At 39.5% G+C, this 23993-nt stretch overlaps 2 protein-coding genes across 16 annotated transcripts in view; both read left to right on the plus strand.

Moving 5' to 3' along the window:
- The first annotated feature begins 112 nt into the window (after positions 1-112).
- On the plus strand, positions 113-11155 carry LOC124182380 (exostosin-3). Of its 2 annotated transcripts, none has more exons than XM_046569560.1 (10): positions 113-472; positions 747-1003; positions 1664-2207; positions 2312-2515; positions 2967-4013; positions 5586-5842; positions 6205-6332; positions 6416-6692; positions 7337-7441; positions 7548-11155. In XM_046569560.1, exons 2-10 carry the CDS (start codon positions 839-841, stop codon positions 7650-7652), a joined length of 2832 nt encoding a protein of 943 aa, XP_046425516.1. In that variant the 5' UTR covers positions 113-472; positions 747-838; the 3' UTR covers positions 7653-11155. The 2 variants fall into 2 exon arrangements, with proteins under 2 accessions (XP_046425516.1, XP_046425517.1); XM_046569561.1 differs by lacking the exon at positions 113-472 and adding an exon at positions 506-635.
- A 4787-nt stretch (positions 11156-15942) lies between these two features.
- The window catches only part of LOC124182377 (regulating synaptic membrane exocytosis protein 2), a 74673-nt gene continuing 66622 nt past the window's right edge, over positions 15943-23993 (plus strand). For 13 of the 14 annotated variants that reach the window (XR_006870755.1, XM_046569553.1, XM_046569547.1 and 10 more), the window contains exon 1: positions 15943-18684. Coding sequence is in view for 13 of the 14 variants with exons in the window: in XM_046569553.1 (XP_046425509.1) it covers positions 18575-18684 (110 nt within the window). In the remaining variant the exon portion in view is untranslated. The remainder of the gene's footprint in view (positions 18685-23993) is intronic. The other variant, XM_046569557.1, reaches the window with a different exon arrangement.

Here is a 23993-nt window from a genome sequence, read left to right on the forward strand (position 1 = left end):
CGCAAAATGATGGTGAAATTTAAGTTACTAAACCTATATCCGAGATCTCCACTGATATATTGTATATATATCAGTGGAGATCTCGGGCCGATTTCTAGCGCCGTGTCAACACGTCTTAATACACGTAAAAATACAGCCATAGGACTGGCTGAGCAGCAAACAAAACGGAATTACGGCGCCCGGCCTGCGAGAGCGGTGCAAACGGTGCTCATCCACCATCGGGTCGTAAAATGTCTAGGGATATGCCGTGTTTGAAGGTGTAGATAGATAAGTGTGCGTACATGGTATGTATGTATGTACATACATGCCGTGAACCAAAGTGTCGTGTCTATCCTGTGGTGGTAGTAACGCTATGGAATGAAACCACGGAAACCACAGACCACACTTCAGAGTTGATTACATCAATTCGAAGAGTAACACAACCCACTGATAGAAGATGAGTTGATCCCGGTGGTTCTGCTTATAAAAACAGGTGAGTTGCAACATACGTATTAGTGTGAATAACGAATAGAGTGTATGAAGCTTGTTATTCTGCAGAAAATTCATAATTCATAACCTGCAAAGAGAAATTTTCTTCATACTCTGCGTCAATGTCTTCTCTAAACCAGAGGAAAAAAAAAAGAATGCTCAAAAAAGTTATCAGCAACAAGTCATGAGCGTCCTCCAGCCAGCTTGGCTCAATTACAGACTTAACCAAACTTGATCTCTATTAACCTATTTCTAAGTGTTGATGAATTTTTTTTCAGAAATTAGATCTGGCCAACTTTGAAGGGAAAAATGATTTTAGACCCTCATTGATAACTAGGGGCGAATCCTCGCTGGATTCAAGCTTGCAAATATGATCGGAGGATTGTATGATGGAGGTCCCACTTATCATTCCGTGGGCAGCGGACGAATTGAGACATTCCACTGGCGCTCGCACGTCAAACTCTCTAGAATAATCATTCTGGTTCCAGTCATTCTCTTCATTGTGCCACTCTTTACGCATTATTATCTATCCAAGGTTGCGTGCATATTTAATTTGCTTATTTTTTTCTTGACCCGTAAAAAGACAGGTTGCTGGAATTTGAAATTTGGCGAGATGTCCATGCTGTAGGGATTGTTTATCACAAAAATAATAAAGTAATAAATAAAAATATGCCATCGTGTTTTACAGGTTTGAAATTCTAGTAGTCAGTATTTAGCAGGGTTATGGCAATTAATTGGTCCTTTGAAGTAATTATTTTTCGATAATTCGAATAATCAACGCTTTGAGCGATCGTTTTTTGATTAACCAATTCATCATCCTTTTAAAGTATTTGCTTCTCGAATCATCGATTATTTGGCCTCTTCGATCGATTAATTTGTTGATTGGCTGTATAATAAACTGAAGTATAATAAATAATTAATGTATTTAAAGAAAATCTTATGGCAATTTTGAATTACTATCAATATCGATATTGTAGTAAAGAACTTAACACATACCAGAGTTTGAATTTAGAAGTATAAAAGGTGAAAACCAATTTAAACCTTTTGATTGTGAATATTAATGCAAACAGAAAGTGAACATAGCGATGAACGATGAAAGCATAACATTAGATGACTGTCCGAGATCTTTTCGATCATTAAATTTGTACCAAATGCGTTTTTTCATTCAATGGTTTTGCCCTCTTTTCGCGCTCAGGTTGAGTCAGATTCCCCGAATATCGACATCCATCGAACGAGATCAAAACTCGAAGCGTTTGAGGATTTCACATCGATGAAAGCATCAGACCTTAAATCCCGGATTGAGGAGATGATGAGGATAAAAATATCGGTCAGCAATGAGCTTCGAGATCTTGAGGCAAAGCGTCAACGTCTTCAGATGGAAGTCAGTGGCTTTACGCAGCGAATAGACGAGTTGAAGCAGGAACTTCTTCACCAACAGACTGACCTTGACAGGCTGAAAATCAGCGTTGTTCAGGCTCAAGTCGCACAGCGAGAAGCCGTCGAGAGAAACACGCCAGAATTGGCACCACCAAAAAGAATGCTTGTCGACAGTTTGCCACCAAAAGTTCCGCCCAGCCATCATTTTCACTCGTGTCGTATGCACAATTGTTTCGATCATAGCCGATGTGCATTAACCAGCGGTTTTCCTGTCTTCCTCTATGATCCTGATTTATACTCTGTTGTTAATCCTGCTTGGGATGTTGACGGGTTTCTCAAAACTACCATAAAGCAGACACTAGGTATGTGAATAACGAAATAACGTTTTACTTGGATCGAATCGGGAATTTCAACTACAAGTGCCGTTTTTTTAAATTTCATGATGACTGAACAATTGAATTTTTAGGCTACAATCCACACTTAACATCGAATCCGGCAGAAGCTTGCGTCTATATCGTTCTAGTCGGTGAGGCTCTATCCACAGAAGCTCATGGCACTAAGTCGAGTCCTTTGGATGTTGATAAGCTGCATTCCCTCCCCTATTGGGGTGGCGATGGAAGGAATCATATCTTGCTGAATCTCGCGCGACGGGATCTTTCTGTCGGTTCAGGTACAAAAAGAATTATTTTTACGTTTCTCAAGTCGTACTCATTTTTGTGCATTAAGAAAAAAAATCGACATGCTTAGTACATATGTTAAATATCGTTGCGTCATTTCAAATGACTTCATAGTGGTTGAAAATACATACTTGTGTGGTACCTCATGGTAGGTTCGTTTGGTTTTATTGTACAATGGATTATTTTATTCAGAAGACTATGTCTACAGGATTCACGTTACCTTCAATCAGTGTTCATTAATATTTCTTAAAAAATTTATTTCTTTTTAGCATTTTTCTTGGTAAACTTACTTCTTGCTAATATTTTTTCTCGAAAAAAATGTACTCCTGCACATGTTTTCTCCCAGAATACTTGTTATTTTGCCAATTTCTCTCTGCGAGAACTTACTCCTTGGCAATGTTACTTTAAAATCGCCGTTCCCCGCGGTTGAACACACCATTCCAGGTAACATATTTGATGAGCTAGACACAGGAAGATCGATGCTCGTCCAATCGACGTTCCGACGTTCCCAATTCCGGGACAATTTCGACCTGATTGTTCCGCCGATCCTTGGGCCGCCAGGTGGCGACGTGTGGCAAGACTGCCCATTGATGTTGCCAGCACGTCGAAAATACCTGTTGTCCTTCCAGGGAGAGATGAAATCTGCTTCGCGATTCGCGACGACGCCGTTGGGCCATTCAGACGACGCTGATGCGGATAACGAGTTGAACCTGGACGTGTTCATAATCCAGCACCTGCGTGAAATGACGACCGGAATGACCCTGGATAAATTCCTGATTCAATTCGAGTGTATTCCAGCCTCGGACGAGCGAAAATCGGTTGAAATTGCTGATTGGTCGTTGTGTGGAACTGACTCGTCGAGAAAATCGATCCTCAAGGATTCGACCTTTGCCCTCATCCTCGCGCCAAGTGACGCCGACTTCCTTTCTACAACTTTGATGCAGGCCAGACTATACGAGGCGCTCAGAGCCGGTGCGATTCCAGTCATCCTGGGCGGAGACCAGGTCCTGCTAAGCTACGGCGAAGTCGTCGCCTGGCGCAGGGCAGCTGTATTTCTACCCAAGGCTAGAGTCACGGAGCTGCATTTTTTGCTCCGCGCCATTCCGGACAGTGACTTACTTGCTATGCGAAGGCAGGGAAGAACCCTCTGGGAACGGTATTTGGGCGTAGCTCAGGGCGCCGTCGACACTGTCGTCGCCGTCGTCAGGGACAGACTTGGAATTCCTCCCCTTCCTGCCCCGCAGACGCCAAGTCCCAGCGTTTTCAACGAGAGCTTCATTCCCCTCCGAGCTGACAATATTGTTGCTGAACCCGAGGCTGAGGAGAGCCTTGGACCTCTTGAACCTCCCTATCCCTCCCCATCTTTCAGGAGGAATTACTCCACTTTTCTTACTCAAGGGCATATGATTTGGAACGACTGGGCTGATCCATTCAATCTTTATCCTCAACTGCCTTACGACACGGTGCTTCCCAGTGACGCCAAGTTTATTGGTGAGTTGTTTGATATTTTGTTTATTTCATGGTTTGCTTGACTTGGATTTGCAATATGAGAGTAATCGGTTAATTGTAGACTTTGATTAACTGTGTTTCCATCAATCATGTTTTCGATTAATCGATTAATCACAGCTTTGATTAGTTGCAATTTTAGTTGTTAGATTGAATGATTGATAAAAAAAAAAAAACATTAATAGAAAGGGCTTACGACTTATCGATATATTTTATGTATGTTCGATTCGTTTTGGCGATACACCAATTAATCCGCTCCTTGCATAGACCGTGTTTTCGATTAATCGATGAATCGAATTTTTTGGTTGATAGTTTTTTTATCAACCGACGCATTGATCAATTGGACAAACAATTAATAAACTCAACGATAGATTGAGTAGTCGAGCAAACCTAGTTTGGATAAATATTGGGTGAGGGACAAAACTTGGATAGGTTTTCAAACAATTTATGTTTCGTTATTTTATTTTCGCATGTTTAAAATTTCGGTACATCGGCCATTCGAAATATTGACACTTTAAATATTTACCTTTTAACTCTTTCCGCGTAAGCGTAACGATAAGTGTTCTTACTACCTATTTCATATCCATTTGTCTTTAAATATTCAGAGCATTTTTTCAAAATACTTTAGTGTAGTTTTTTACTATTTCTGAGAGTACATATGTCTATCTGTCTGCAAAACCCACGAGTAGTTATTGCAATATGTTATATACCATTATTGTTATGAACAAATTGATTGAAATAAATCGACAAAACAAAAGGAATAATTCATTTGCGAGCAAATTACTCCTGTAAGAATGTATACATTACACCTTATATGTTTTTGGGGTCACTGAATAAAATCTGAAAGCAGTTTTCAATATTCACTATTACGGATTCAATATGGCTGACGAAGGTTTCAAGTTTGATCAAATCTAGATGGAAAACTGTACTTAGGGGTTTTCAGGGTCACTGCATGATGAATCCAATCGACCAATATCTACAACAAAGTTTTATATTCGTTTTGTTTATAGTCGAGAAATCTAAAAACATCATGTCAATTGTTTGGATCCACCATGTTCAATTTTGATAGTTAGATTTCAAATTCGTCATACGCGCCCCAAAAAAAACCCGGTGCGCAGATTTTTGTCCGAATTTAATTAATTTTCTAATGACTGGCGTGCATATTGGACTCACAATCTGAAATTTTCAAAATCTGATTTTAGATTTGTGATCATCAAACCTAAAAACCCTTACAGTATTTTGTCCAGATTTAATCAAATTTGAAACTTTGCCAGGCATATTGCATCTGCCATCTTGAATTTTCAAAATCTGGTTTCAGATTCGTAATCAACACCTCCAACGACACTAGAACTAAATTGCATAAAGGTCAACTTAGAATAATAATATGTGACTCAAAGGGTTAAACGTATACTATTGTTGAAAATTGATGCTCTCAGAATAAATTACGAATACAATAATCTCCAAAAACTTATTTGTATCTTCCGTTTAGTTCTTCTCTTTTTCTAATTTTTTGTGCCCGATTTCAAACATCAAAGTATTGCGTTTGATTTTGCGCAGGATCCGAGGTCGGCTTTAGACCGATTGGAAAAGGAGCAGGCGGAGCGGGTAAGGAGTTCAGCGAGTCACTGGGTGGAAATCATCCTAGAGAACAATTTACAATTGTTATGCTAACATACGAGAGAGAGCAGGTGCTTATTAACGCCCTGGCTCGTCTTTATGGTTTGCCGTATTTGAACAAAGTTCTCGTCGTTTGGAATAGTCCAAAACCGCCAATGGAGGATTTGAGGTGGCCAGAAATCGGAGTGCCGATTCACGTAAGATGGTTTCTCGAATAATTCATTGCTGACATATTGCTGGTATATACCCAAAATCAACCGACCTTTAAGTAAAAGGCAATAACGAAGAAGAGAGAAATTAAGAGAAAATTAATTTTTTCGCTGTCTGTTTCTCCATTTACACCCAACTTGTCGAAGTTTAACCTTTAGAGGGCCAGCATTTTTCCCATAAAATTCGATATTTATTAGAGGTACGATTTTTTGTATATAAATAGTCAACACGTCCGGTGGAGTTTCCGAGTTACCTGCTAGGCTCCAAAAGAAGCCAGGCCGGCCCTCTAAAGGTTAAAGAACGATTCTCACTATTTATTCTCAACATACTTTTCCCTTCAAACTATCAGGTAATCAAGGCTCTCAGAAACAGTTTAAACAACAGATTTTTACCATTTGACGCGATCGAGACTGAAGCGGTTTTATCAATCGATGACGACGCTCATTTGCGACATGACGAAATAATGTTCGGCTTCAGGTGATTTGCTCGAATTTTTTTCTTCTCTTTCCTCGTTCATCCGCATTATTTATCCGTTTTTTGAATGTCCATTGCGTTTTTAGGGTTTGGAGAGAGCATCGTGACAGAGTCGTTGGTTTTCCGGGTCGCTTTCACGCCTGGGATCAGAATTATCACAACGCATGGAATTACAATTCGAATTACTCCTGCGAATTGTCGATGGTTTTGACCGGTGCCGCATTCTTCCACAAACACTACACTTACCTCTATACTCACTGGTTGCCTCAAGCTATCAGGGATAAAGTTGACGAATATATGAACTGTGAAGACATCGCGATGAACTTTTTGGTATCACATATCACGAGGAAACCGCCCGTCAAGGTGAAAGTCAAATAGAAGGAAAAAACAACTCAATGAAAACATTTAATTTCTATCTAACAATAATAACTTATTGTAACAACACCCCAAATCACGATTCCATCCTTGTTATCCTTGGAAACATCTTTCATTGCTCCAACCCCGATTTTCTAACCGTTTATTGTGTATTCTTGCTATCATTTCGCAACATGTCAGTATTATTTATGAATACGGTAAATATAACAGAAAGTTTTGAGCATTGGGAATGAGTTTTGTAAATTTTGACGCATTTGAATAGCTGTTTCTTTGAGAAAAGCCCAGAAATCGTCATCCTAGCAATCGAGAATATTCACTAGAAATTTTTTGAATTTTTTTCATCTGAAAGATGCTATTCTGGAACAGTTGAAAAAAATGTTGAGAATGACAACGAGTTTTTTTCTGTGTAAATCTTGAAGTTTCGCAATATCACTTGCTCACAAATGACTTGACGAAATATAAAATAGTGTACAGTGAAAAAAATTGAGAGTGGAATTGGAGAAAGTAATACTTTGTGTCTTTTAAAGGTTTTGACACTGTGTTTGGAACCGTTAGAATGAAAATGCACAATTATATTTCTTTCATCCTTCCTAATTTTCATGAATTCGTTTCTCTACTTTTCTGATCACCAGGTTACTTCACGTTGGACGTTCAGGTGTCCCGGATGTCCGGTTTCACTCTCCGAAGACGACACGCATTTCCAAGAGCGTCATAAGTGCATAAACTTCTTTTCTCAGGTAAGAAGTAACGTCTTGTGATTTTATTTTCCCCCATATCGAGGAAAAATTTAAATCGGAAACAAGAAACAGGATGTAATTTTATATTTGGGTTTTCTTGCTACAGGTTTTTGGATACATGCCGCTTTTAAATACTCAGTACAGAGCAGACTCGATATTATTCAAGACTAGAATACCGCATGACAAGCAAAAGTGTTTTAAATTTATATAATAAAAATGGACAGTTCAAGATGAAAAAGGTAATATAAATCTATTTCATCATAATCGGCATCTAGTATACATATGTATTAGGGTGCTTCTTATGTTGGTCATGTTAGCATTTCTTCGCACTCACCTCCTTAAATGTAACCAACATCTATAGAAAAAGATGTGGCTAATTGTAAGCCTCCGAATTTTTCCGGTAACTAACACGCTCCGCCAAGCAGTCGAATTTTCGTATTGAAAAATTCATGGATCAAATTTTTTTAAGAAAACTGGTTATTACTTTAAAACTATGTATTGTTATCAAAAAATTTCCTTTGGCTATTCTGTAGGAGATTTAAGGCTCTGCAAAAAAAAATCGCTTGTAAAATTTTCGTAAATCTAATATTTATCACGTTATTAGCGGCAAAATGAAGGCAGTTCTTGAAATGAACGAATTGTTTCTATGATATACAGCTTTGAAGCAATAAACAGTTTTCTTGAAAAAACTTCAATACATGTATTTTTCCATGTAAAAATTTGATTGCTTGGCGGGGCGCGTTAGAGCTATCGGAAAACTTTGGGGACTTAGTCAGATTATTTTCTGTATATGTTGATTACTTGAGGGGGGTGAATGCGAAGAAATTCAGGCATGACCAAAATAAGCACCGCCCTAATATGTATATACATATAAGAAAGCATAAAAAATGATTAATTTAATGATCAAATCAAACGGGAACTATTAGCGTTAATAACAGTAAATTTCATGTTAGTTAGATTCTGTCTCACATGAAATGTACATTTATCCTTAGAATACGATGCATTTTGGCTCGAATCTTTGACACAATGTTTTTTTTTTACTTTACTCAACAATTATTCACGGAAAAAAATATTACGAAAACTTCAAAGACCTACATAATATACACGCGTAATAAATCACGACGCATAATTAACATTGATACAATTTGGTATCAAAATGTAATTTTTCTTCGATTTGAATAGGTTTAAAAGGTATATACACATATTTTATACATTCACGTCGTAAAAGATTATAAAAATAATGATATAGATAACTTACAACACGAATATTATTCGTATTACGATATTCATACTTTGCACAAGGGGGAGAAATTCGACCATAAATTCAACCACGTTGAATATTTTCTCTAGCCTCGTTCAGAGTTGGATGCAAATATTCAAAAAGTAATTTTTCAATGCCAAAAATAATATTATATTTTACGACTGATTATAAGGCCCGTGATTGAAAGAATTCTCACCGCGTCGGCATTTCTCTACGTTATCTAACGTTAATGGCCAAAAAAGCGACAGAAACGGTATAAATTTGCTAAAACCATTTGTTTTTCACGCAATACTCTTCACACCCAAAGGCCATTGCGCAAAATTTATCAAATAATCAAGTTTTATTATCGTTTGTTCGCCCTGCTGTAAATTTACTTTATTTTAATTCTCTTCACGTATAACTCATATGATGTATTTTTAACCGTCGCTGTAGCTGCAAATAGCTGTGATTTTTTTTGTAATTTTTGTTATTCGTTATTACTAGTTTCCCAAATCAGATATTTTCTAGTACATATTAACCCTAATCGGTCACTGGGAGTGAATTTCACGCCAGACATCTTTCAAACTCCTTGTAAAGTTCAAAAATAGACTTTCATCGTTATTTTTTGTCCAAAATTAATAAAAAGAAAAAAAGAATCCGTACTTTTTTTCGCTTTACCTTAACTTTGCTGACATTTTACAATATTTAAAAAATCAACTTTGGTTAGATGCGAGAGCTTTTTCTGCGATTCTTAACCAGTGACTAGATATTTTTATTTTTTTTTTTACATTTTTAGAACTCATTGTTGAAGGAGAATATAATTTTTTTGGAACTGGGGTGAATTTTACCCCGTGTAACCGTTGTGCGGTTCTACCGAGGTGTGACCTATTAGGGTTGAATATCTTCGTTTTACCGGTAGCTAATGATATACATATTTATTAAACTATCTAAACGTTAACAACGTGACAATTTTAACGCGACAGAGATTTTTCTACCAGTGATCGCATTATTTTATTAGTTTTATGTATATTATATTTATTTGATTTTAATCTCTACATATCTTCATTTTAATAACGATTTGCGGTCAATCAGCAGTTACACGTATACAGAGTGAATTACTAATGATAGAATGCTCAGTCGCCCGCTATAGTTTAATGCGCATGCGCCACAATTCGAAAGCAGTTGTTTGCCAGGGTGAACAACCGTCATAAATTTAGACGGCAGTTCGGCGCGACGTAACGTAACTTGAAAATTTTCGAGGTTACGTTGGTACGAGGTTACGATGGTTGGTCGCCCTGGCAGACATCGGCTCTCGGATTGTAGCACATGCGCAATAAACTATAGCTGATGACGGACGATTCTACCGTTAGCAATTCACTCGGTATACATCGGGAAGAAGCGAGCAAAATGGGCCCCTTAAAGGAATCTTTATATTTTAAGCGTTATTGATGTTTTTTGAAGTCCTACTTGATTATACAAGGAATCTATTTTTCCCGCCTCTCCTCTATGTATACAAAATGAAAAAAACAAAATGAAACGTACAAATGTCTTATTATTTTATACATATGTAACATAGAGTTAGGTGGGTTTATGCCATATGATTTTCAGTGTTGTTTTATACTGCCCTCAAATTATTCCATAATTTTTTTTTTTTTTCTTTTAATAATAAAAATTTATATGTTCGTAACCCTTTCATGCATTAACTTGCAATTACAATTTTTTTTGTTGTGCTTAATTTTCGCGATAGCAGAAAATGAAAAAAATTAAACAAGTCATTCTAACACCTGATTTAGGGTATTCTTGTTCTTTTCATTATTTTGTTTCATTTCCAGGATGTTTTTGGTTTCTTTAATCGCAGAATTTTTGACATGAAATAACAAAGTTACGTTGAAAATGAAAAGAAAAAACGTATTTGTGTGAAAAATTGTGTGTTAAAAATGAAAGGGTTGAAAAAAAGTTGAAAGAATGAAAAGAAAGAAGCGAGATCACGGGAAGCAACGAATCAACTATTGTAAATATCTGATCCAATTTATGTATATAGTATACATACTATACTGTATGATATTAGGTGTAATTTCGAGTTGTGTCATAGTAATTTTTAAGAATATATTATGTATATACATATATACCTGACTGTTCATACTATCTGCCATTATACGAATTATATGAATAATATCTGTATCTACTAGTTAACAATAGCATTTTTCTGTACCACCTATTGTTCGCTTATTTATTAGTAGAATTATTTCTACCGTTAAAAATAGGTATCGCATAAAGATTTATGAATTTTTTTCATTCCGTTGCTCCTGATCTACTCATTAACGTTATAATTATGATTATGATTGTTATTTTATACCACAATGTCAGATTTATTTCTTGATCACACTGTGTATGAAATCGTGATGTTTTTTTTTCCAATTTTGTGAAAGCAATGTAGAAGGAAACAAAATAGATACAAAAATCATTGTACCTGATATTGATGACTTCGCGTTGTTTCAAAAACTTTTCAAATCAAGAAACAGTTTCAAAATAGACTGATCCAGACCAACGATACGCGTGTAGTTAGAAGACGTGTTTCAGTTTCATAATTTTTCCCCACTGCGTCAGTTTGTTTCTTTCGTAAGTTGAATCGGTATTGAGATCTTTAAATTCGCAATTCGATCTCTGATGGCAGTAAATTATATGTATATTCACTAACCATTCTAACTGCATCGTATTTAATTATGAAACCGATTTTTCACCCCATATTTTACCTTACATTGATTTAATGTCGTAAAATAAAAGTCCGACATCTTGCATAATGCTTGATATTCGTTAGAATCACCTGAAAGAATCAGCTGTTACAAACCTTCGGCGCCATATTGCTCATACCAAGGAAAATGCGATTGCCGTTATTTTGTGACTTACAATACATGCACACACGTACGAGTGATTTTCGAGGGTTGACTTTTTGGGCACAAAAAAGTGTTTATTAGATGTTTGAAGACAAAAAATTATACCTTCGGTAAAAATGTTTGCCGTGAAATAACGGCCAAATATTTCGGATTTACATCATCGCGAAAAACGTGAAAATTGCCGCGGTTGAAATACTTGCAATCTTATTTCAGCTCAGCACTTACATACGGAGTTTGCTCGACATCGAATATTATTTCACGCCAAAGATTATGACGGCAAGAGCAGCTGAAGCGTAACTTCACATTTAACTAAGCTCTGATGATTGAGAATTCTGCGCGCAACAAATCAGTTGCACAGTAATGTTCATCATTAATTTCCCCTTCCGACTACCTTGTTTTCGGTCCGAAAAAAATGCGAGTTCGATTTTGTACGAATTATGTGACAATGATTCCCAATATTTTACATCGGCTGCAACAGCAGTCATTGTCACATAATTCGTACAAAATCGAACTCGTATTTTTTTCGTATAGAATTGAACTCTCATTTTGTTTCGGACCGAAAACAAGTTAGCCGGAAGGGGAAGGCATGAATGAGTACGTTACTGTACACGTGTAGAGGTATCGCAAGAAAGAGTAAACGGCTGAAAAAGTGGATTAAATTTGCGAATTTACATCTCGACAACCAATTATTCAGTTATATCGGAGATATTCATATGTAGATCGAGTTTTACTTGCTTGTTTTTTATTAATTCAATTAATAGGAAGAAATATCGAAACAAATCCTAATCGAATTGAATAATTGGCTGTCGAGACTGGAGATACGAATTCTCAAGATTCTTTAACATTTCCAACCTCCGTTAACTGAACGGTTGTAACCAGTAGAAAGATTTATAGAATTATCCAATGAACACCAAGTTTATTTGCACTCACAAAAGACTTCTTCTGCCATATTTGGTAGAGTGAAAAAGACTAATTTTCGTCCCTTTCCTTTTTGGGTGCAGTGTAACATTATGCGGTGTATAAGGTGTCTCCTCGTCAATACTCTATTAAAAATTTCACCCCCGGATATTCCCGCCCCCCGAATTCGGTTCTTTGCCACTCTTGTTCTGCCCCCTTTCCTCCTTTTTGTCATCCCGCACCTTCGTTCTCTCGCCTCGAGCCGGTCGGTCGGTCGTCTGCGGTCTCCGCTCATTTCTTACGCCGCGTTGCGGACAGATCTGATTGATGAGCGTTGGACCGGTGCCAGAGATGCTGCCGACACTGCTGTCGGCGCCATTTCCTACAGCGCATAATCAATGCCCCCCGGTAGCCACCCTCCCGTACCTCCTTTTACCCCCTTCTACCGGCTAGGAAAAGTTGCAATTTGTGACACGTGAGATGCAGAAGTACGTATAATAACGATAACTCACGCCACTTCTACCTCAGTCTTGCAACCTCGCATGCTCCATTCCCACCGAAATCCTCACATCGTGTTTCTCTGATCGGTTTCTCTCTGCAGTCTCCGTTCCTTTCTACTATTATACATCACGCGGTTTTAGTCTTCTTTCTTATTTCAGGCACATTATTTTATGCCATTGATAACGTGACTTTATCCGGTCGTTCACATTTTACTATTATTACAGTTTGATGTCTACTCCTTTCTCACACGTTTTTACGTACAAGTGATTTTTGCAGGCTGAATTCTCGGTTACTAGAAATTGGCTGAAGGTGAAATTATATCTCAGTATCCGATGTTGTAATTTTCTGTGTCTTGAAATAATATCTGATATCCAACGACCTCCAAACGTTAGTATAGAGCTGAAATAAAATTCCCAGTGTGTCTAACAGCAGCCATTCTGATTTTGCGCCTATAGTTCGAATCTGTTGACGAATACCGTAAAAAATATAATGCCAATCTATAATTGTCTGACGTTAATTCACACCAGACATTCTGATCGAAGAAATCATGTTTTACCGAAATATTTGTTAAATATCTTTGCATTGTGAAATGTATCTCTCATGTCAAAACAATTATTGCAATGGATCTCCCATTTGTAAATCATCGATGCTTCAGAGAAGTTGGGCATTCTTGATTTCTGTGCATTTTTAAGTAGCGCATAAAATTGATAGATTACGTTTTTGGATTTTTGAAACATAGAATTTCTTCAATGTACTTAAAAATCGTGCTCAAATCTAACGAATAGTGAAGGGAAATATTGAATTTCAATTCTGGAATATCTTCGTAAAGGAAGCAGTAAATTTTTTATTTTTGGAATAATTTTCTTTTACAGCATATCCCAAGTTCTAAAAATGCATGGGAAATTGAGTTGTTAGTCCAGGAATCCCGGAAAAGTCAAAGAATTTCGAAGACACAGAAAAATGAACAACAGAAGAAAATGGAAAAGACGAATAGGAAGTGAAATAAAAGAAGAAGAAGCAGAAGAAGAAAAGGACGAAGTTTTCAACCATCCAGCCTCATGCTTCCCGGCTGTAAGTCATAGCTTATGGGAGAGGCGGGCAAAATGAGAATCTTAAGGGTGGAATAACGTTAGACCAATTTCGACGAAGCAATTTTTTTATGCCTGTGGTCCAAAAATAGATTTCAAACTTTATCGACATTTGTTAAAATGTCATTTGTTTGTATAATGGACCCATTTTCCCTGCTAGGGCCCATCCCGCACGCCTCTCCCCTACCACAAAAATTCATAAAATAAAAACGGGCAAAAACGGAGATGAAGATGCAGAAAAATACATCTCGGATGGATCAATTGTCCAAGGCGTTTAGGATTCCACAAGTATGGAGGAAAGCACGGAAAAGCCGAATGCTTTGATTCGGTTTCTCATTTGCGAAAACGCGCCTTCTCCAATGAATCCGAATCGCCTCCAAAGAGACTTGAATTTGCTTCGGCGTAGTCTCTATATTCAATGCAATTTCGCAATATAAGTTATACTCACGGATCGACGATTTCCAATGAATCCCGTATACTTCAAATGACTGCAAATTACCTTAAATCAGCGCATGAACTTTGATTTCCACGACTATTTCACAAGTGAATGTTTACTGACAGGAAAATGCTGGGAAATTTGTCATTCGTAACAACAAACACCAAAAATAAAAAAAAAAGAATGCTCGAGAGTAAAAGAAGTTGATCCAAACGTAAGCTGTTTCAATAAATACGGATCAGCAATTCGTTTACGAATTCGCGATGGAAAAACAAGGCCACACAGAAAGTTTCACGCTGATTTCGAGGATTGAGCCCTGATTCCTGGGATGCGAGTAGTTTATACCTTCATTTTTAACCTCTCTGAATGTTGCGCAACAAGTACCGCGGCAGATGATCTCTGCAACTGATCGGTTGAATTGAAAAAGAGGAAACAGCAAATAACCACATCAATTGCAATTACAGTTTTTCAGTATTTCTGAAGTAATTGACCCACAAGTTTAAACGATAATGCAGGTTACTATTCAACTACACCTATAGTTGTAATCAAGGCGAATCAACGCTAATCAACTTTTTCCAAAAATTCGCTCATACACAAAGATTATTGCGCAATTACACGAACATTTTACGTAAAAAATCTTTGTGGAATAACGGTTATTGACCAGACATTTTCAGACAGACGGATTCAAACATTTATAGTGTGAAACCAACATGGCCACCGTTCGGCGCTCTTCGAGCTTTGTTTCAACTCGATCATCTTCTAGACTTGACAGTTTACATCAAAAACCATTTCAAGGCAAACTATCTTACAGCTGACAATGTAATACGAACTGTTTTTGAAAGAACTCCGAAGAACTGAGCTTATTGTCATCTGTAAAACGATTGAAAAGTTATTCATTTTTAAGGACACTTGAACGTATCTTGGGATTATTTTGGCTTTATTGTTGTCAATGAAATAGAAGAATTCGATCCGACATAAATATAACTTGAGATAAATCTAACAGTGATTCGATATTTGTATGTATTAATTCGAATAATTCGATTCGACGACGATTTGCACACCGCCAATAATTATGTAAAACCCGTTTTAAAGTCCTGTTTTATTAATTAATGCCATGATAACACCGGTCTTTGGGAGGCATGAAGTGTGCATGGCCGTGCGGCGGCTTCCGGAGAACGCGTCGAGTCAAAATTGGCGGTTCTCCGGCGTCGCGGGAGCATCGACGTGGTAGAATTCTTTGGGGGTTGATTCGGGGGTAGTGGAGTCGTCGCGATGTCGAGCGCCATTGGCGTTGGCGTTGATCAATACGGGGCGTCGGGTGACGTAAGCAGCGTCCCGGTCCGAGGATTGGCCCGAGGTTCGCTCCGCATCCGATTATTTATTCAGACCGCATGAACGAGTGATTTGGCGTCCGGGTGCCCGCCGCCTACGCAGAAGAGATCGGCCTCCGACGGCACGGGCATTGCAGCCCCTGAAGAGCCGGAGCGGCTTGAAGCCAGCCGAGATACATGCTCGGGGGGCGGCGGCGCGGAGAAGAAGCTTTCCGCCCCCGCTTCCGCGGCCCAGGTGGCGCCACCTGCGCCAACGTCAACGCGAATAAAGCTCCCTCGGCAATAGTGTTCGCGCAAATCGTCACCGGAGAATGGTGGTCCGGGTTGAGGCCACGCCGTGTCGATGGTCGCGCGGTCGGCCCAGCTTCGAGAAAATCCACCGAACGTAACGCGCGTCGGTTATCACACGTTATTGTGCACGGAAGAGAGCCAGGCTGAACAGCCGGGTAAACAGACCAGTGATATCCACCCAGTGGAGAGCTGATAACGGAACTGCGAAAGCGGATCGGGACTGAAGAAAAACCAGGCATAGCCGTTCACGGGGTTATGGGTGTGGATCGCGCTGAGTCTTCGTTCCGCTGCCCGGTGTTGTTCGAGCTTATTTTCACGGTTGGAAACAGGGGTCGGTTGGCGGTAGGCAGATGAAGATCGGGTGAGGAGTTGAACCTCGGATACTTGCTGCAAGAGTGTTATCTGGTGACAGACTGTGGGACGCGCAGACCGTGGTGATAATATGTCGTGTTGGGTGAGCAGCGGGCCCGATATTAGTCCAAAAGTGACGCTAGCGGTGAACAGAGACTGGTGCGACCCTCCTCGACGGAATTGACTCCCCTCAATACCCAGACAAGCGGAGACCGAATTGTCGGGACTGTGGTCCGAAACCGCGGACCCTGGATGTGGGGTTGTTTGCTGATGTTGGTAGACCGTAGTGCGCGGAAATTGTTTTATTAGTCAATCGAATCTTTCGGCACTCACTGGGTGACTTTGAGTACTGATCCGTGAGCGTGTGTGTGGCATTGAACGTTCGTCCTGTTGAAATAATCCTGAAACAATAATTTTTTCAGTCTGAAGATAACTTAATACAGCTAGAGGATAACCATAAGTACACTAAAAAAAAATAACAAAATAGTGCTGCATCATAACGACGAAGCCGCCAACTGTTACTGTTCCGTTTTCGAGCCGAATTATCTCTACGGTTTTCTTGTTCACTCCCTCTGTCTCTCTTTCTCCTCTATCTATTTCTTACTTTTTTTCTTATATTTTGACGGGATTTGTACCGATGCACGAGGAAAGTGCGTGCGACCTGTTTTTCGTTCGAAACTGTACATAGATACCTACTACTCGAGGTGCTCCACATATCGTGGACTTGTGACCTGACCCGTTTGCCCGTTTGGAATCAATGCTCCTGGTGCTGCTGGTGGAATCTCGTCCTCTGTTGAAGAATCCTGGATCCTTGGCCGGCGAAGGATCGTCACCTGAAAGCTGAAGTAGTAAAACGAAGAAAAAACGTAGAACTTTAGAGGTGCATGCCAAGGTGATCTGCAGTTTGAGAAGTGAAAACCGTCATACGCTGGAAGTGAATTATAGGGTTGTAGGTGAATCCTATTTCACGATTAGAGAGGGAGAGAGATATAGAGAGAATTACCGCCAGCTATATAACGATGGTTGTGTGCATGGCGTGGATTCATTCAGAACGCGTTGCCGACTATTGATCCTGACTACGTTTACCCGTTAAGGAGGATTTATTTGTATCCCCCTCCCCCCCATCCCACCTCAACCCCCCGTCACCCCTAGTCAGTGCAGTGGTGCAGCAACGACAGCAGCAATACAAGTGTGACGTGTGGAGCGCGTTACGACGGTATAAATAGTGACAAGAAAGACGAGGCTGGAAGATGAAGAGAGAGGCAGAGAGAGAGAGTGCATGGCTGGAGGTTTAATCTAGCCTTGATAATACACCTATTCAAGCCGCGGTTAAATGATGGTAAAACCGCCTCACATTCTGCGATCATGATTTGTTATACGAACGATGCGAATGACGCAAGTGCAAGATACCTCAAATCAAAGGACATTCGCAAAATCGACGATTCACTTTCAGAGACGACGATCAGTGTAGTTGTTGGACCGCCAGTTGTAGAATTTTTTAACCTCTGCAAGCTACTGCAGCGTGCTTCCGGATATTGTAACGATAATAATAATAACAACTATAATAATAATAATAGTAATAACAACAATAATATTAATAGTAATAATTATTGTATATTTAGTGCTGCAGTGACGATAGTACTGAATCGGTGCAGTTTATTACATAGAAGAGTTTGTTTGACGAGATCGACGCCCTTTGTTGTAACGGGTGCAAATTATTGGTGGAGGATTTGTAACAGTGGACTTAATGAGTTCATAGTGATTTGTCTATTAACGATCATAATCGAGGCGTTCCTCGGCTTTTTTTCGTCGTCTTCCGAGGTTTTTCTTGTCTCATTTTCACGCCTTGTTCGCCGTGTTTGGCTCCTCGGTGGCGGATGACTCCGCCGACGAGTCGCCCCGTAGTTGTAGTCAACGCCCCATGTGTCTCGATCAGCCTCCTGGAGAACAGGCGCCCACTATCCCGGCATTACGGACCGCGGTTTGTTCCACAGCTCCAGCTGTTGCCCCTAACGTGCCGGCATTTTTTTATACCTTTATCAATTATTAAGACGGAAACAAAAGTGGAGGACAGGGTTGCGCCCCCGGGATCAGTCGGGCCGTGATGGCGGACCTCCCAGACATGTCGCACCTAACTCCAGAAGAAAGGCGCATCATCGAGAGCGTCATGATGCGCCAAAAACAGGAGGAAGAACGGGAAAACGAGATTATGAGGTTAGTATTCACCAGATGTCATCACCCACCGTCAATCGTCCAAACACTTCGTTCAATGTTCATAACATTGCAACACATCGCAGGATGCACTATCAAGAATGGTGCATGTCGAAGTGCCAATAGCAAAACATGACTAAGTCAGAAAACCGTTCATCCTTGTTGTGAAAGGTTCATTCGTTCAGATTCATTTCAACCATATACTCCCAGAATGTGACAACTTATCAATAGTTATCCATTCTATGACTTTTACCAAATTTTTTGGTCACGTGACTTAACAATCTAACCTAATCCAACCGATCCAGATCTAACTTACGTCCTTCCACAAGCAACAGATTATTAACATAGCTTCTGGTATATTTCAAAGGGTGGTCAATAGATTTCATTACTTTTTTTCAAATGCTATGGGTGTGTTTATTTAGAGCTATTTATCACCAAACTTGAAAGAAAATGTTGGAATTATACTTGACATAACGATGTTTGCAATGCACCTGGTTTTTAATATCCAACGAACAATATTCCCTGGAGGTATTACGGTATATTTTTCTGAACTGTTCATCTATTGCAATGTTGATTTTTCAAATTTCTAACCCAACCGCTCGCAGTTGATTGCATTGATTTTATCTATGAATGCCTGACACGTAAATACATTGACGGAAGGTGAAAGTTATGGGCTATTATGAATGGTTCAGGGGAATGTTATCTTCGCTACGAAAACTTGACTGAGTATCTAAATAACACTGTGTATCATGTATGTATGTATGGATGGCAATACAAATGCAACTCAAGAGAGACGTATCGCGCAACGATAATGAATATAATTTTTTCATCATACCAGCAAAGTGCTGCCTAAATTCATCATAGATCACCATGATCCGAGAACTTTTTACCCTATAAAATATTTTCATAGTGTAATTATATTTTGATTCCTTGAACGGTGTATGATTATTGCGTGTACTTCAGTTGATTGATGCGTAAATAGGCGACAGATACTTGAATTCAGCGATGTTGTCGGAATTATAATTACATTGGATAAAATTTGACGAAAGTACTAAAGCATTTTTGCAACATTCTCTAAAGGTGCACAAAACACAATGTAATGAAAGAAATTGATATTTCAAAAGTGGGACAAGTCATCCTAACAATTTACTCACGTTTATTTACAACAATATTAAAACATGACCAACGAATGGCGGTAGTTAAGATTAAAACACGTCCTCAAGTATCAAAATCTGTGTCCGTTCACTTGGAAAATTTGAACCTCGTGCCGATTGATAATCAATTCACGTTTTGGAGGTACTTGCTGATGTTTGTGACGAAGTGTAAGGAGAGCCTAAAAATTATGTAGGAGAACGGATATATGATTAGACTCTGGTGGAGTAAAGTAAAAAAACATACTGTTAGAACAAAAAAAAAATCAAGCGAATAGTGTATTAGTTTATTCCAAACATGGAAATCCAACTTAAATTGGAGTTGAAGCTTCATTTCAATTATTCACTGTGTTTTTCGCCTCAATTGTATCTGTACGAAAAATGTTGACGGATTTCTTTAAGGTGTCAGAAGTCGAAGAATACCGGTTACGACCATTTCTGAGGTGGCGACTGCTGGGCGATTGTACGCAGATAGAAAGTAAAACAATATAGCTCCGAGATAAATCAGTTTAGATGGGCAACTGGCGGGGTGATATATCCTTATCACAAATGCAAGGCATGCCATGTGAAGTGAAAGATACTTTTCCAACACTCCATCAACACGCATCTACAACAAGGACTTCTGATAGACCTCCCTTCAAGTCTTAGCTCTTTGAATCGTCACTGTGGGACTGAAAGTAGAATAATTTAAGAAACCTTTGAGTTCTCACTATGGAAAAAAAAAGATAGAGAGACAGAGACAGAGAGAGAGAGAGAGGGCGTATACGCCCTAATAGCATTCTGAGGTAAGTCTGCCTACAGGCTGCAACTGCGGACACGATGTGTCTGCTTTCCACATTTGACTGCGGGTCGACATCAGAATCTGCATTATTCGAAATCTTGCATAAGTCACGTGGCGGAAAGTCACCGTCAGGAAAGATTATGTATTGACTCTGTAGATAGACTTCCCACAGAGTCTTTTTAAATTTTTGCAACTGAAGGCAATACTACTGGGGCGAGAGATGGGGCAAACCCACCCTGTGTTCGGAATGACTCTTAGAGACATCTTTTCAGACCTCGGAATAAAAGCAAAGTTTTCAACGGCTGATCGAGGAAGCTTGTAATACGAATCTGCAGGGTAGTGCTCATCCATCTCTACATGTCACTGTATATAACGGGTTATGTTTATAAACGTGGGGGAGAAAAATGACGATAGATCCATTAGACTGGCATCCGTCTATACCGCAGAGCCCATTTCGCAAAAGGACGTAAAAGTTTAAGGTTCATGCATATATCAGGTTTTTGACACCCTTACACATACCTTTCGCACATTTTATCGGCCGTTACTCTCTGCACGCGGGCACTGGAAGGGTTTTCCACGGGAATAAAATCTCTTCGGCTTCGCAACGACCGCAGCACCTAACCCGTAGAATCCTGAGGCGAAGACGGTACTGCCGAAGGTCATCGTTGTCCGTAGGTACCTGGCCCACAGGTCATACATTTCACATTTCCAACCTCGCGGCTGACAGCTTCTCGCATTCCCAGTTGTCATTATTCTCGTATGTTCTTTTCACAGCACGCGTTTTCCAATGGATATAGTTGATACAGGTGACTGTCTGTCGTATGTATATCAAACGCCAAGAGTGTTCTAGGCTTGGATTATTCTTCATCTAGGTGCTCAACGCCAACAAGAAACCCCAGACCAAAGGGTCGAGTAGTTGCGCAATAAAATATAAAAACGAAGAAGGAATCAGAAGAGCACTGAGTAAAGAAAGGAATTGCACTACCCTTTAGCCTCGATTTCGCTATGCTCATAGTCGCCTCTGCAGTTTTAGTTATCGATCGCGGAAAAGCGTTGGCGGTAGAAGCGGAGGAGGAGAAAGGGAGGTTGCAGTAGGTAGCGTGGGCTGCTTTTCCAGCGTTAGGAGTTTGATCACTTGCATATAATGCGCGACTTCCCTGTAGTTTTCGTTACCGCTCGTCATCTTGAAGTCATTCGTTGATTCGCGTGCACTGCACTTTGTAATCGGTAATGATCGGGCTTGAAAACTTTCTCGTCTCCTTCACAATTCTCCCCTTTTTCTGAATACTGACAAAGTAGATTGGATATACATATATATGCATTGGCAAGGTTCGTTCGATTTGCTATTCCTCCTTTCACCCTGACGTTTTTGATTTTGACACTTTTTTTTCCAATTCTTCTTTCTTAAGCCCCCCTGATCAACACCTTGATTAATTATTTCCGTAATTCAGAGGAGGATTAATTACCAATCGAGTAACGATACTAAGCCGTAAAAGGTCGTTAAAGGACTTTTATATAGTTATACCTAGGGCTCTCATGCATGATCTGACACATGGAACTCACTCTAGAAGCATCGATGTCATTGCATAAGACTGCATCATGCAGAGGGTATACGAGTATAGCAAAGTTCTGATCCATTGATATACCTAATTTACGACAGCAGTGAAAATCGATGCTTTAGTGCGACCTGGGAATACGTTCGGAGTATTTTTCAGCTTTCAGTTGGTTGTAAGCGTAACTTAACCAGTTGACAAGGTGCCAACAACCCCTGGGAAACTTCTCTACTTTACACATGCAGACGGGGCGCTCCTCAGCAGCCCGTCTTCGCCCTCGACTATAAATGCATGGAGCGAACCAGTTTGGCTCCAACTCCGTCCAACACACTCCTACACCCGCTAATGCCACCCCTTTCCACTCAATGCGTGGAAACGCATACATCCACATACTCTGCAAGCCAGTGGCAATACCCGTTAGGTGCACCAGAGACGATGCTCTGGGTGGTGGTGCGTTGCGAAAGATGAACAATGTAACTCGGATCGAGGTCATAACTGCATAAGGGATGCTTCAGCTAATTTCTCCACCGTTACTTTAAAAGCAAATTGCATTCCACGTTCCCGTAGTGTGAATTATACCTAGGCAACAAGATGCTATAGCTTTGGAATGTTTTATGGACAATGTTATACAGTTGAGAACGTGTTTTTCTTTTTCGTTGTAATTTTAACACTTGCCTGCAGTGCCCAAAACTTTCTTTTCACTACACGAAATTTTTCAGACTATTGCTATAGTAAGACAATTTTTTATATAGGTTTTTTTTATCGTTGCCCGATCCTTTTTGGTAATGTAAAATAATGTATTTGGTGACATTTCCTGTTGTCCGTTTGAAAGACGTTCTTACACGATTGTTTTTTGCCGCTGGAAAGAGGACGTTGTGAAAACTGATGGATGGACTTGACGCAATGTTGACGGATGATTATTTTGCTTTCTTTAAAATCTAAAGATTTAGGCTGAATTTCTTGTGATGAAAAAGTGTCCGTGAAACTATAGGCCGCTTGTCGCACGACACAGTCTTTTGAGAATTAGTAATTTCGCAAGACATGGCTGTTGCTCGACGGATCGAAGTTTTCAGACCACTTTTCAGGGGATGCTACAGTATCGTCGAGGGTGTTTTGTCAAGCTAAATGAAGTCGGATCTATTCTTAGCTTCTGGGTCTATTTTAAATATGTATTTGTATTGGAATCCTTAGATTTATCAGAAGCATCTGATCGCACTAAATATACAAATTACACTGACTGCAGGGTTACATTCAATTAAGGAAAAGGTTTTTTTCTACCGTACGTTATACTCCAAATTGACTCAAAGTCACGAAAATAAAATCCAACAACCTGCACGATATCTTCTGAGGCTTAGTATTTATCAAATTTGCCTAAAGCGATCAGTTGTTACAAATTTCGCCATATTGCTCTAACCACGCACACACTAAGGATCCCAATACGTAACAATTTTGTTGTTAGTGTCATTAGTTCGAGAAACTATGTGGTAAATATAGAGTCCACGTTTGGAGTACTTGGTCGATTATCGTTGTTCGATTGAGCGTCGGCTAGAGTATTATTTGGGACTGGTGAAGTATTGCATAAAGATATTGGGGGGATGGGTATCCATCCATGGTAATGCAACGAAGAATGTGTTGAAGATAGGCTGTCCTAACCTATTTTTGTTGCAACGGTTGCAGCCGAGCTGACTGAGTTCCAATCGATTTTATCGGGTATATCTTGTTGAGTATAGCTTTCTTTGGGGTTTCTTTGTCATACACTGTCTAAGTATATACCGAAAGTCGCTGTATGCAGCATAAGGAAAGAATCTGAGAGGCAGAAATCCATAG

The sequence above is a fragment of the Neodiprion fabricii genome, chromosome 5 (genome assembly GCF_021155785.1).
Source record: "Neodiprion fabricii isolate iyNeoFabr1 chromosome 5, iyNeoFabr1.1, whole genome shotgun sequence".
NCBI classification, from domain to species: Eukaryota; Metazoa; Arthropoda; class Insecta; order Hymenoptera; family Diprionidae; genus Neodiprion; species Neodiprion fabricii.

What these genes read in the sequence shown, in the direction of transcription:
- LOC124182380 (XM_046569560.1), top strand. Translation starts at nt 839, where the DNA reads ATGATCGGAGGATTGTATGATGGAGGTCCCACTTATCATTCCGTGGGC. An exon ending in CAGTGACGCCAAGTTTATTG is followed by an intron (nt 4,014 to 5,585) that starts GTGAGTTGTTTG and finishes GATTTTGCGCAG; the next exon opens with GATCCGAGGTCGGCTTTAGA. An exon ending in CGAGGAAACCGCCCGTCAAG is followed by an intron (nt 6,693 to 7,336) that starts GTGAAAGTCAAA and finishes TCTGATCACCAG; the next exon opens with GTTACTTCACGTTGGACGTT.